We start from the raw sequence: 14,628 nt of genomic DNA on the forward strand, positions 1-14,628 counted from the left end.
AGATTTAGAAATATCCTAAGTGCCCATCAGCAGACGAGTGGATTAGAAAACTGTGGTACACGTACACAATGGAAAACTACGCTTCGATAAAAAAGGAGTTCTTACCATTTGCAACAACATGGATGGAGATGGAGAGCATCATGCTAAGCGAAATAAGCCAGAGAAAGATAAATATCACATGACCTCACTCATTTGTGGAATATAATAAGCAACATAGGAACAAAAATAAAACCAGATACACAGGAGCATTGAACAGACTGTACAATCTATGAGGGAAGGCAGGGGGTGAGGGGATGAGAGATCAACCAAAGGACTTGTATGCATGCACATGAGCAAAACCAATGGACACAGACAGTAGGGGGGGAGGGCTTGTGCTTGGGGGAGGAGGTGGCAGGGGAGAGGTAGTGAGGGAAGGAGACTCATGTAATCCCTTAAACAATAAAGAATTTAAAAACAAGTCCTCTACCCCTGGAGGCAGAATGGACCCCTCTCCCCATTCCAGTATCTGACATGTCCGGAGTATTGCCAACCAGGAAAGCTTGCCCAAGTCTTGTTTTAGTTTTTATTGAGGCTCCATTGCATAGGTATGATTGACTGATTACCTGTGGTTGATCTCAGTTGCCAGGTGCACTGATTTACCAGATGACTCAAAGCCCCCACCCAAAATAACATGGTAGGTTTTTCTGACGTGCCAAAGCTATCAGGTGTGGCCAGCCCCACCCTAAAATTCATTGTGAGCAGCTCAGCGTTAAACAAAGACACTTCTATGAGGTAAGGCATAGATTACCTCCCAGAAGCTACAGGGAGAGGCCAGACCTTCGGGAAAGGTCAAACTCTTTATTACACACTAGAAGCCCAATGCACAAAATTCATGCAAGAGTAGGCCTTCCATTTGCAAGCTGTTGCACTGGCTTCCCTCTGGCACCTGAGACCCAGGCTTGCTTCCCTCTGGCCTCCTACAGGCAACCGGAACCCAGGCTTCCCTCGAAGCGGCTTGAAGGATGTCTGGTCTGATTAGTATATTATGCTTTTTTTTATTATAAATCACTAGGGGCCTGCTGCATGAAATTCGTGCACTGGGGAGAGGTACCTCCGCCCAGCCTGTCCCCTCTCACATGCTGGGAGCCCTCAGGAGTTGTCCTACTGATGGCTTAGGCCTGCTCCCAATGGGGGGCAACTGGGCTGATCAGGGGAAGGTGCCAGCCCTATCACTTCGTTGCTGCAGCCACTGCCAGTCATCAAGTTATTTTTATCAACATGGACTCTAGTCCCTTCATCATGAAAAAATGACAACTTTCTTTAGGAATTTTCAAGATGTGTCTTTCATAGGATATGACATTTCTTTTTTTAATCCTCACCTGAGGATATGTTTCCATTGATTTTCCCCCCTTCCCTTCCATCGCAGGCTCGGCCCCTGCCCCTCAGATGGCTTGCTTGGAGTGACCTGGGTGCCGAAGATGTTCCCAAGACCCAGGTACGCATGCAAATTAACTTCCATCTTTGTTGGGTTAATTTGCATGCTCACTCTGATTGCTGTGGGAGTGGTGGAAGTATGGTCAATTTACATATTTGTCTATTATTAGGTAAGATTACTGCCCCTGCTGACATCTGCACTGTACTATTACTACAGGACTGATGATCCTAATCCACCACCTCATCTCTTCACATGTTCCTTCTTCAATCCTATTCTGCAGCTAAATTTATCTAACTCTGAGTCTCTAAAAATAGAACATTTCAATACACTCATGTATGCTTCAAACCTGATCTAAAAATTCAGTTTTATCTACTTTGCTTTTCATTCAGTATTTTCATCCAATGAAATACAACATACCTCTCTCTCCTTTTCGTACTCAAAGTCATATTGATGTCCTTTATAACATACCAACTCTTGGACGTGCTAATACCAAATCATACCTTCATTTTATACACATCTTTTGGGCAACTGTTTTAAAATTCCTTTTGGCTTTCATTTATGTCCTTTAATTCTGATCTCTAAAACAAGTCTTAGGTAATGAAACTCCATAATGACTTTATTTTGATTTTAAATTAATCACTTGTGGATAACTTTGGAGGTGCTAAGAAATGACCTCCAGATATACTTAAAAATCCTGAGTTGACAGCAAAGTGGAAGAGAATGCTTCTTAGGGCAGTGCTCGCTCTGTCGTTTACTCCTTATACTCCTTAAGCCTCATCTCTTTCCTGAGCTGTGGAAGCTCTCACTGGGGGAATCAAGCATGAATACCAGTTAATCTCCATTTGCAAGTTGGGTTTGGAGAAATGAGGCCCAGGAAATAGAAGGTAAGATGCTAAACAGAAATGAATCAATATAAGGTGACCCCAAAATAGAGGGATGGAACCAACTTGTGAGGTTAGAAAATACTCCCAAGGACCTGCTTCTAATCAGAACTGACATCTGCAAAAATGCTTTGGATGGACAGCAGTTATGTAAACAAAACATTGACCTGCAGTGGAGGCCGGTCCTGGACCTCACTTCTGAAATAACCACAGTTACAATTCAGAAGCATCCAGTAAGTGCTACTGTGTAGGGAAACAATGTAGCAGGTGACAAAATAAATCTATTATATATATTTAAATTCTAAAGTTGTTATAATAGAAGTAAAATCAAAACACGTTAGAACCAGAAGAAATCTAGATCTAATGAATCTAATTGCCCCAGAGTATAAGAAAATTTGTGAATATTCATTGCCTTTGTGCATTAGCATGAGCGGAATAATTTTAACTCAAAAGTGAAACAATATTTTTTAACATTTTCAACTTTATATCAAATTAGATAATTACAAATCAATCATAAAATAAACCAAGCATATTTTTCTACATAATTCATGTTAAATTTAATAGTCTCTTCACTGACTCTTTGTACTGAGAAAGAGTATTTTCACTGTCCCCTTCGTTCTTAAGACTAACAACGCACTTTTTGTAATCTTCAATCTCTTTAGTGCCAAGGATCTCTTCTTTAGTTACTTCCAGGTTTTTCTCTGCGGCTTTAATTTGGAGAAGTGTTTCCAGGATATTTTTTTCTGAGGAGCTATTTGTCCATATATACTCTTGCATGTCTGCTTCAGTGATGTTTTTCTCCCAGTCCTCAGTTTTCTGAAAGAAAAGAATGAGTTCTGAATTCTGAGAAATATTATCCAAAGAAAAGATTGGGGTTTATAATGGAATAGAAGTTGGCAAAATGTGAACTCTGATTTCCCCCTTTATCCAGCACCACTCTCTGCCTGCACCAACAGCTTCAGGACTGCGCACTGCTATGTGGACACTCCATTTCCACATAGAACGCACTAGTTCTAATTCCACTTATAACACAATACTGTTTTCCAAAAGATACAGAAAACTCCCCCCCCCCCCTTTTTTTTCCCAGCTTTCTAGTCCCTAAACACTAACACATCAAGAGTTTACATTTCTGTGGTTAAAAATAATGAGAGTGGAGACTGTATTTATCTTTGTAACATGCCTGTGGGGATAACAGGAAAGACCAATTATTATAATAAAATTAAAAATATAAAGTACGTGTGTAATACACGATTTTCAGTCATAATGACTTCATATATTCTGGAATTTTGTTTTGGTATTATCTTTCTTTTCTGTTCCTACAATGGAAATAATTTTTGTTACCACTGGTTGTTTTTTCCTACAAAAATTATTACCATGCTATTGAGGGAACACTGGTAGGTTTCATGGTAATACAATTCAGCTTATGATTTAAATGAAGATGTAACATTCTGTGAAAAAGCAAGCAATACAGTGAATAAGTAATATGCTCTGCTTCAAAGAAGTGCTGAATACCAACCTAATTTTTTACAAATTAACAGGTAAGATTCTGAGTTATAGGCTATTATAAAATCATTTATTATCCTTACAACTTTAAGGTGTTAACCCCCAAAGTTTTAACATTTAAAATTATTAAAAGAGAGGTAGGTTTATTTCTGAAAACTCCTCTTTAAAAAGACCCCCGCCTGAGCAGACAGGTCTCTTTTTAAAAATATATATATTTTATTGATTTTTTACAGAGAGGAAGAGAGAGGGATAGTTAGAAACATCGATGAGAGACATCAATCAGCTGCCTCTTGCACACCCTCTACTGGGAATGTGCCTGCAACCAAGATACATGCCCCTGACCGGAATCGAAACCGGGACCTTTCAGTCAGCAAGCTGATGCTCTATCCACTGAACCAAACCAGTTTCGGCCAGACAGGTCTCCTAAAATGTTAAACTGTTTATCTCATTCTCCAAGCAGCAAGAATGAGGTAAACAGCCGAAACTGGTTTGGCTCATAGAGCATTGGCCTGTGGACTGAAAGGTCCCGGGTTTGATTCTGGTCAAGGGCATGTACCTTGGTTGTGGGCACATCCCCAGTAGGGGGTTTGCAAGAGGCAGCTGATCAATGATTCTCTCATCGATGTTTCTAACTCTCTATCCCTCTCTCTTCCTTTCTGTAAAAAATCAATAAAATATATTAAAAAAAAAAAAAAAGAAAAGAAAAGAATGAGGTAAACAGATTCCCCATGCCCTTCCTCACCCCCATAGAAAGAGAGAAATGTACTGGAGATCTGTCCCTCAGAGGGTAAAAGAAGAGCCCTACCAAGCGCAAACAGGCCACTGGGGATGCCAATGACCCAGCAAACCCCACTGAACCCCAGGAGAGAGGCTCCCGACCACAGAAACCCCCAAGAAGTCCTCCACTCATACTTCAAACTCAGTACCCTCTTTCCTCCAAGAGAAACCAATAGGATAGAGATTGTCTCCTCTGATCACCAAATTCTTTAGCCAATATAGAATATCTGTACTCACAGATCCCTATACTGTGTGCCCACCTCTCTGCACTGAATCTATGGCTGAGGATGATGTCTCAACTTATGTTATACAAAAATCTGGTTGAGAATCAACTCTATGCCACCTTCTTATCTGGTAATGAGGCTTTAGGCTTGCCTGAAGGGTACAGAAATAATGTAAAATTTTTCTTGGTGTGCACTGCCCACACAAAACTACGGCAAATAATTTCTAACAGCGAATTTTGATTTTGTGTATAAAAAAAAAAATTGAAAAAAATTATCCTGCCCCACCTAAATTTAACTATAATAATTGAGGAAGAAATAAATGTCAACCACTTTTTAAAAATGCTCTAACAGGTCTATCTACCCTTAGAAATGCTTTAAACATTTCAAGACAATGTCATGGTTTCTTCATAATTGTAATTTACAAGTGAAGCATATTTAATTTAAGAAGTCAAATATATTTTATAAAGCATTAAGTAAAATAGTTCCTCTATCTCATTCTTGACTGCTAGAAGGTGTTCAGAGATTTTTATTTTTAATCAAGTAATTAATAAGTTGACAATAGGATATTAATAGATTAATAAGTTAAAAAAGAATACTTATGGTTTAAAAACTGTTTCACCTAATTTATCAAGACTTTCTTAATAAATTTAAACAGGTACTTAAACAAGGGGTAACCAAAGTAATAATAATTTCCAATATTTTATTTATAACCTCCTGACATTTGGTATATACATTTCTACATTGGTTTGCCAAGGTGTGTTAGAGATGTGATGTGCCATAATATTGATTCCCTTAGACCTAGGTGGCTAGGTGAGCCTGGAACAATCACAAGTACCCTCCTCCTTCATTTATCTCAAAAATTATACTACGGTGATACAATCAGCAAAATTCAAATGATGGAAAAGTGTATAGCAAAAAACAAAGAAACAAGATTGCTTAAATAAATATTAAGAAAACAGCTCAATAGACAAAGCTCCATTTTGTTTTGTGACTGCTAAGAGACACACTTTCAAAAAAACACTTACTGAGAGCCTACTATATACCGGGCAGTACTAGGAGAAGCTCAACGTCTTTAGGCACTTAGCTAAAAACTAATTCATACCCAAAAGTTTTAGGTAAAAGGCACATTTATTGGCTTGTTCAAATTGGGTGTCTGCTGAAATCACCCTTCAGATGAAATAAAGAACAGAGCTGGCTAAAACGAAAACCGCATTATTCAAATGTGATAATGTGGTCACTGGAACAAAATTAATTTAATTAATAAGCTAATCATTTATGAGGCTCTTTACTAAATACAATTCTGTTTTTGTGATTAAAAACTCTATTATAGAAATTTTCAAACAAATACAAAAGTAAAGACAACAGCACTGTGAACCTCATGCACCTATCATCCAGTTTCAACAATCAACTCATAGCCAATCTTGTTTTAGATGCTTCTCTCTATAAAAGCATATAGAAAAGCACTGTTTCCTTATCATGCTTTCACTGAATTATTTTGAAGGAAGTTTCAGAATTTGTCATTTTATCCATAATATAGTATTTTTCTTTTTTAAAAAGGGACTACGTATTTAAAAAATCATAACCACAAAAACATTATTGTGGTATTTTGACTCACAAGAGCCTAACCTAGATCAGCACATTCATTCATTCACTCTATCAATTAGCACTTCCTACATGCAGATTATTTGCCCGACAGCTGTTGCCTTGGTATCATCTTGCCCATCTGGCCACAGTTATTGGACAATGCCTGACTGAAGCAGAGCCCCTCCTTTGGAGTTTGAATCCAAAGAGAGAATTAAATTTAGCTTAGTTTTGTTTTTAGTTTTATTCCTTTGCTCCCCTCTTCCTCACCTCGGCCTTCCCTCTTCCCAGGATGACTAGTCCTATAAGATTGTGAAATAGTGAAGGTCACTCTTTCTGACAATATAGACTGGAGGAGGAGAGAAATCAGTCTTCAGACAAAATAAATAAATAAATAAATAAATAAATAAATAAATAAATAAATAAATAGGCAGCTGCCTGTAGAGCAAGAGCCCACAGAATAAAAACAGCCCTCGCAGTCTTCTTTCTGTTCAGCCCATTTCTGAGATTTTGTGGGATCCTTGCAATTGTATCTTTTCTGCTTAAGCCAGCTTGAGTGAATTTCCATGGCTCGAAACAGGGGGTCTCAACTAACACGGTGCTCAGGAGAGAGGCCTGATGATAAGAGTTTGGACTTGACAGTGTATACAAGATAGAGTGCATCAGTTGGGAGAAGGTACAGATTGGGAAAAAGAGGAAAAGGACAAAACGTGGGAAACAATGAGATGTAACTGATTTAGACTAAAACATAGCAGACAGCCCTGACCAACATGGCTCAATGGTTAGAGCACCAGCTTCTACATGGAAAGATCTCGGATTTGATTCCTGGTTAAGCACACTTACCTTTGTTGCAGGTTTGATTCCCAATCCTGGACAGGGAGATTGTGGAAGGCAACTTAATCTATGTGTCTCCCTCACATCGATGTTTCTTTCTCTCTACCTCCCCTTTCCCTTCCATCCACTCAATGGAAAAACCGAGAGAGAAAGAAATGTGAGAGAGACAGGTCTCACAGGGATTGGGCCTGCAACTAACATATGTAGCATTGACCAGAATCCAACCTGTGACCCTTCAGTTAGAGCGTTGATGCTCTATCCACTGAGACAAACTGGCTAGAGCTCTCCTTTACTTTTAAAGGATAATTTCACTGGATACTGTTAAAATACAAAATTCAACCAAGTAAAAAAATTAATAAAACAAAATCAATGGGAAAAAATTAACAAATTAAAAAATTAACAAAAAAAAAAAAATGAGAGGGAGACATAGCAGACATTTCTAGAAACATGACACATTCAGTTAAAAATATTAAAGTTAAAATGGCTCAATTTTAGTTCTAAATAAGTGATATCTCCAAACAGTCATACTTAATAATAATTTTGAAATAAGATTTTTACATTTATGTGACTTTAAATGGCCCTTCTGGAAGTTTCCTTTAAAAACACACACATATTTTTCTTTAATGTCAATATCTTTAGGCAAAAATTTAATGTTACAGTAAGGGCCTCTAAAAGCAGGGGTTAATGCTAAAGGGATAATTATCCGGAACTGATTTCAGATATACTATCAGCAGGCTGCAGTTCCGTATACAGCTTCCACAGAAAAGATGGAAATTACTGAAAAGTAACGGAAAGAAATAACCTATAATTCTACCACCTCAAGATAACCAATCAGTACTGGTGACACATGGTGCATGTCCTTCTAACTCCATTGTAAAAATACTGCTATGATTAAATTTTATTTATGATGTATAACTGATAATTCAGTCAAAATTTTAGCTTTTAAAATAATCCCAGGATTCACAGTGGGCAGTTGTTTAAGAGTCTGTTTTTTTTAAGTGTATTAATTTTAAAGCATAAACAATAGCATAGTCAAATACTGGGGGACAATAAAAATACCACTGTAAACTTAAGCCCAGTGGTTCTCAACCTTCCTAATGTCATGATTCTTTAGTGCAGTTCCTCATGTTGTGGTGATTCCCAACTATAAAATTATTTTTGTTGCTACTTCATAACTGTATTTTGCTACTGTTAATGAATAGTAATGTAAATATCTGGGTTTTCCAATGGTCTTAGGCTCTACAGCAGCGGTTCTCAACCTGTGGGTCGCCTAAGACCATCAGAAAACATAAATATTTACATTATGATTCATTAACAGTAGCAAAACTACAGTTATGAAGTAGCAACAAAAATCATTTTATGGTTGGAGATCACCACAACATGAGGAACTGTATTAAAGGGTCGCAACATTAGAAAGGTTGAGAACCACTGCTCTAGCTGATCATTCAAGCAAAGAATTTGATACCTATTTTAATATTTCAACCACTGAATATTTATAACTTCACCATTTAATTTGTAAGGGTGGATATTATACACATACATACATACCCATATAGCGTATAGTCTCTCTTTTCTTCCCTCCTACAGTGAGAGAACCTGCTCTGACTACAGTCACCCTAGAACCGTGGTCAGCAAATCTCAGCTTGCGAGTCACATGCAGCTCTTTGGCCCCTTGAGTGTGGCTCTTCCACAAAATACCACGTATCCTAATTAAGTTATTAACAATGTACCTACCTATATAGTTTAAGTTTAAAAAATTTGGCTCTCAAAAGAAATTTCAATCGTTGTACTTTTGATATTTGGCTTTGCTGACTAATGAGTTTGCCGACCACTGCCCTAGAGGAAGCACTATGCATTCCGCAGATCCTGTTCTCTTTTCCACAGCCGGCTCGATTCTTTCACTTTAATTCACTTGGTAAATACTGATTGTACAACTACTGTGCCAGGCACTGCGCTGGCCTGGAACTGCCAGTCTAGGAGGAGACTTGGAGTTGAGTAGAGGCCAATGAGATGAAGATTGTGATTCCAGTGGAGGAAAAAGCCGATAAAGGCCTAGAGGAAGGAAGAGCTCAGTACATTCAGGGAACTGAATTCAGGCCCGAGAAGGAAAGTGGCATGGGGTGAATGTGAAGAACTATTAAAGTACTTGCTATTCTAAGCACCTTTCATATATTAACTCCTTGAACTCTCCCAGCAATCCTATGAGGTAATACTGTTATCCCATCTGTTTTACAGAGCAGGAAGCTAGAGCCCAGGGCAACTACACAATGTGCCCCAAATCACACTGCTTGTTGGTGGCAGAACAACATGTTCCAGGGAACACAGAGACATGGTAAAAAGGATATAAAAAGAACAAAAGAATAATTTAATTTGAACCTATTTCTTTCTTTCCCTTGCAAGCATAAATTCAATACAAAGAACAACATATAATAATAGCTAATTCATGCCCTGGTCAGTGTATTCTAACAGAAAGCAAAGGAATATCTGTTCCACTAAAAACACACATTTGTCACCTTCTAACATCTATTTACAATTCCCTTTGCCTAGGACATGAATCACAGTAATATTCCACTTCTCATGATTACAAGAAAGACATTGTGCTATATGAGGGAAAACAGTTAGACCATTAAAAATTCCCTAAATTATTTGAAAATAATTTTAAAAAATAGATACATATGCATAATGAATAAAAAATTATTGTTAATTCTTTCAGTTACCACAGCTAAATTTTTATTTAATATGTCAAGAAGTTCAATTCAATTGAAATCAGTTTTTTTAAATTTTATTGATTGTTGCTATGCCCGACAGTACTAGATGCTAGAAATAGGAAGATGAATAAAATGTACAGTCCTTGTCCTTAGTGATGTCGAAGTCTGATGGAGTTAGGCAGACATGCACACAGACAATAACCATAAATGTAACTGAAGGAGCGAGGGGTGGAAAAGGATGGACAGGAAACATCTGAGAGGTAACATCTGAGATGTATTAAAGGATTCATATGAATTTATAAGGCTGATATTTTGAAAAAAATAAAAGGGTATAAGCAAAGAGAACAGCATATGCAAAGTTATGAAAGAACACATTATGTTTGTATGGCTGAGGTATAAGATATATAACCCACATTTCCTGAGTAGCTGATAATGAGGTAGCAATGACTGTGAACAGACAGGTTGAGGAGTTTACATTTAATCCTAGGTAAAGGGGAATCACTGAAGGACGTTATAAAGAAATATGACACAACAGACTTGTTTTTTAGAACAATCACTTTAACAGCAACATGGAAGATGGATGAGACAGGAAAATCAATAAGGCTATTGCAGTTTTTTGGGTAAAAGATGAAGATCCATACCGGGGTAGTAGCAGTAGGGATGAAGAGGAGAAAATAGTTTAACAGATATTTAAACGCTAACATTGAGAAGACCTAGTGACTAGGCATCAGGGAGAAGTTAAGGGAAGAAAAGAGTATAATAATGCTCTATAGTTCATGACTTCAGCCCTGGGGTGGGAAAGAACATAAACTTTCCTAAAAGCCTTTGAGCACGTGGTAGGCTCTTAATCCTGAGAAGTAAAAGGAAATCTTGCCTGAAGGCAAAGACACATGGGAAGTGTCGCCCTCACTGTATCGTTTTCCCATTCAGGAATCTAGAACAGTTGCCATAGCCTACCACATCAAGTCAAAAATATATTTTCTGTCGCATGTTTGTCTCCATTTTCTAGACCTCTCAATTATATTTCCATCCATACCCTCAGCTCTAATACTAGATACATGTTTAAAAAAAAAAAAATCTTAAAAGAGATATACCAACCTTCTAATCAGTTTATTAGCAACACTCAAAAACTTGGGAACTTATTCACAATCAGAGCTCAACATCAGAATCAACTGTGGAGTCTAAAATGAAACGAGCCCAAGCCTCACTGCTAGAGATTTTGATTTTATAGGGGCCAAGCATCTGTAGTTTTAAAAAGCTTCCTTCATCCCTGTGGACTGAAGGGTTCCGGGTTTGATTCCAGTCAAGGGTACATGCCCGGATTGCAGGCTTAATCTCCAGGAGGTGGCATGGAGGAGGCAGCCAATCAATGATTTTCTCTTATCACTGATGTTTCTATCTTCTCCCTCTTCCTTTCTCTCTAAACTCAATAAAAATATATATATTTTTAAAAAACACACACAATTGAGTAGTTGCCACACAGACTGTTTTGAAAGGTCAAAATATCACCTAATTTACAGACAAAATGATTAAACATTCACACAATCACTTACCCAAGACTCATGGTATAAAACTGTTAGCAGATACATTGCATAATCATAATTCTGCCTCTTTAAAGGGCACCTTCAAAAGAGAGAGAGGGAGGAAGTGAAAAATCTTAAAATTCAGTACACAAAATATATAAATATATAAATATATATAAGAATAACTTACATTCAGATATTCCTTATCTGCTTTATAAAAATTGTTCTCAGAATAAGAATAATCTATGTAATTCACTACTTCCACCTCCACACTGCTGCCCTCTCAATATATGTCAGGCACTTCCCACCCCCACGCAGGATATAAGACCTAAGTGATAAGGACACTTCCAAATGCTCTGAAGTTGACAGGAAGGGGGGAGAAGATAGCTGCCCAATTGCTTTCTCTAAAAGCAGGTCTTTTATATTTTGACATAATTTATAAACAGCCAAAGTATAATTCTAGAATTAAAGTTACCATTTAGTAAAATCATAACAATAATCTTTCTTTTCTTCAAGTGATTTAATTTATACATTTATATAAGATAAATTTAATGCTACTTTTAATGAATTCTATGCTAGCACTAAATTCTTCTATTTACACAAGGACCTTGATAAATTAAATTTCTAGTTAATTTAATAATTTTAATTGTGAACTATGAGATTTTTATATACTTTGACTTTGTAAAAACCTTTTTAAGCATTAATTGCTAACAAATTATACTTTTGTTTTCTTTTAACCTCTTCTCTGAGTTTTATATACATGGATGTATTAAAATCAAGGTTAAAAATCACAACAACAAATAATTTAACTCACCAGGCAAGCCTCTCCATGTATATAAAGATACCACAGTAATAGCAGGCTAGTGTTAGGACATTAAAAATATAGACTAGACAACTTCTTTTGACCTAACAAAGCTAATATAAATTGATATAAAAGACTATCCTTATTTTCAATGTAATTTCTTTAAGAAGGACTGCCAATAAAGAACAATTTCTTTAAGAAGGACTGCCAATAAAGAACAATAAAGCAACACACGGCGGATGGGCTGAACTTTTCTTTCTTTTACCTATCTGTTTTGATGGTAAGCACATCTGTGGTCTTGCAGTATCGCTCTCCTACAAGTTTAATAAGTTTCTTCTTTGCATGATCATCTAAATTCAAACTGGAAAGTTTAACCTTAAAAATACAAGAAAAAATTTATTTGAAAAAGATTATTTCATATACTTAGTTTAATGAAAAAGCAGTATTAAAATTATTTAAATTAACATTAAAATGAGCAAAAGGAATCCTTTTCAAACTCCTTTCTACATGCGTTAGCAACAGCATGCATTATGAAGCCTGATCTTACTCATGGAAGAAAAAGGGGGAGCAAACTGTTTGGTGATCTTTGAAAGTTCTGGGCACTAGTACCTTTCTTGAAAAAAATCAATGGCATGTCTCTTAAATAAATAAAATTAGGTTGCTTATGAGTAGCATTAACTACCGTGTTTCTCCGAAAATAAGACCTACTTACAGGTTTCTTTCTGAATGAAATATAAGGCACCCCCCCAGAAAATAAGGCCCCCCTAGGCTAAATATGAGAGATTTGGTCCACTGATTCTGAAAGAAATGGAGTCACAAGAAATTCACCAAGAAATTCAGGAATTGGATTGTTATGATGATGTTCCAGAAGATGATGACATGATTGTCATGGAATAAATGAGTAAATTCTTGATACTGTAGGACTCACAGTTTGTCTGGTTTGTGTTGACAACTACCGTACTACCGTATCGTATACAGGTAATAAATTTCCTTTATTTCCATTTAACAATAAATGTGTACCGTATTCTTCTTCATGGAAAAATAAGACATCCCCTGAAAATAAGACCTAGCACATCTTTGGGAGCAAAAATTAATGTAAGACACTCTTATTTTCGGGGAAACAGGGTAATAGAATTCAACTGAATTAGCATTAGTAAAGTTGAAATATAGGAATAAATTGATAAAACATGAAGAACTTCTATCATACAATTATGAGACCCTCTATCATTCCAACTAGTTTAGGAGCATTTATTTTAAAAATTACAGATCTCTCATGAAGGGAGCAAAGGATCAAAACATTTGAAATGACATAGCTCATTATTTCTCAAAATAATAATACTAGCCCCACAGACTTCTAAGTATTATTTCTATAAAAAGACTGTCTATTGAATACATTCAAGAAGTGTTGAGTTAGATTGGATTCCCTACAGCAGGATTTCTTAGAGGAGGTAGAATGCTAATAAACATTCTGAAATTTCAAGATGCAGGGTTGTTATGTAATGACTAGAGGCCAGATGCACAAAGATTCGTGCAAGAATGGGCCTTCCTTCTCCTGACTGCCGGCACCGCCTTCCTGTTCTGGCCCGGAGCCACCTTTCTGCCTTCCCACGCTGCCCAGAGGTCTGGGGTGGTGGGGAAGGCCTGTGCTGTTGCCATGGCATCCAGCACTGCCCCCAGCCTCTCAGCTCCTGCATATGCAAATTAACCCACCATCTTTGTTGGTTTAATTTACATACTTACTCCTGATTGGCTGGTGGGTGTCATGAGTACAGTCAATTAGCATGATACTCTTTTATTAGGTAGATTCCCACATTTATTTGATCTCAGATGCTACTTTTTAAGGGACAGTTCATGGAATTAGTCTTCCTTAAAACATATTTTGGGAAATGGTAAATTAAATGAATACACTCATTAATTTGCAAAATTATGGCATGGCTTAAGGTACTATCTATAGATGAAAAGCCTTGATCAAGGAGAATAAGTTAGACACTAGAATACAGTTAAATAGGGTAAACTACAAATTATTTTTTCATGGAGAACACTAAGAATGAGTCATAACTGTATTTAGAAGAAAAAAGGCTAAATAATAAATAAGATTTTGAAATTCCATCTATTTCTTTTCTCTAACTTCCATAACCCTACACTTCCCTTAGGACACCACAGCAAAGGAGTGTATTTATTTTTCCATTTTTCCCACTAGACTGCAAACTCTTCAGGGTAAGAATGATGTCTGTCTTGTTCTTGGCAATGGCCTACCACTTAAAAAGCATGCAACACATATTTGCTGAATGAATACGTAAGTGAAAACTGGAGAGAGTATACTGTTTTTATAAGCACTGTGAATGTTTATTTGAACTAGAGAAAACAGAAAACAAATAAAT

At 36.8% G+C, this 14,628-nt stretch overlaps 1 protein-coding gene across 2 annotated transcripts in view; it reads right to left on the bottom strand.

The window, feature by feature from the left end:
• Window positions 1-2,691: 2,691 nt before the first annotated feature.
• Window positions 2,692-14,628, bottom strand: part of MRPS35 (mitochondrial ribosomal protein S35) — a 30,984-nt gene continuing 19,047 nt past the window's right edge. For both annotated transcript variants that reach the window (XM_084877256.1, XM_084877257.1), the window contains exons 6-8: window positions 12,513-12,622; window positions 11,476-11,545; window positions 2,692-3,111 (exon numbers count right to left, since the gene is read on the bottom strand). In XM_084877256.1, the coding sequence (XP_084733382.1) occupies window positions 2,842-3,111; window positions 11,476-11,545; window positions 12,513-12,622 (450 nt within the window). In that variant the 3' untranslated portion in view covers window positions 2,692-2,841. The remainder of the gene's footprint in view (window positions 3,112-11,475; window positions 11,546-12,512; window positions 12,623-14,628) is intronic.

Source organism: Pipistrellus hanaki (assembly GCF_964339955.1).
Source record: "Pipistrellus hanaki genome assembly, chromosome: 3".
In the NCBI taxonomy this organism is placed as follows: domain Eukaryota; kingdom Metazoa; phylum Chordata; class Mammalia; order Chiroptera; family Vespertilionidae; genus Pipistrellus; species Pipistrellus hanaki.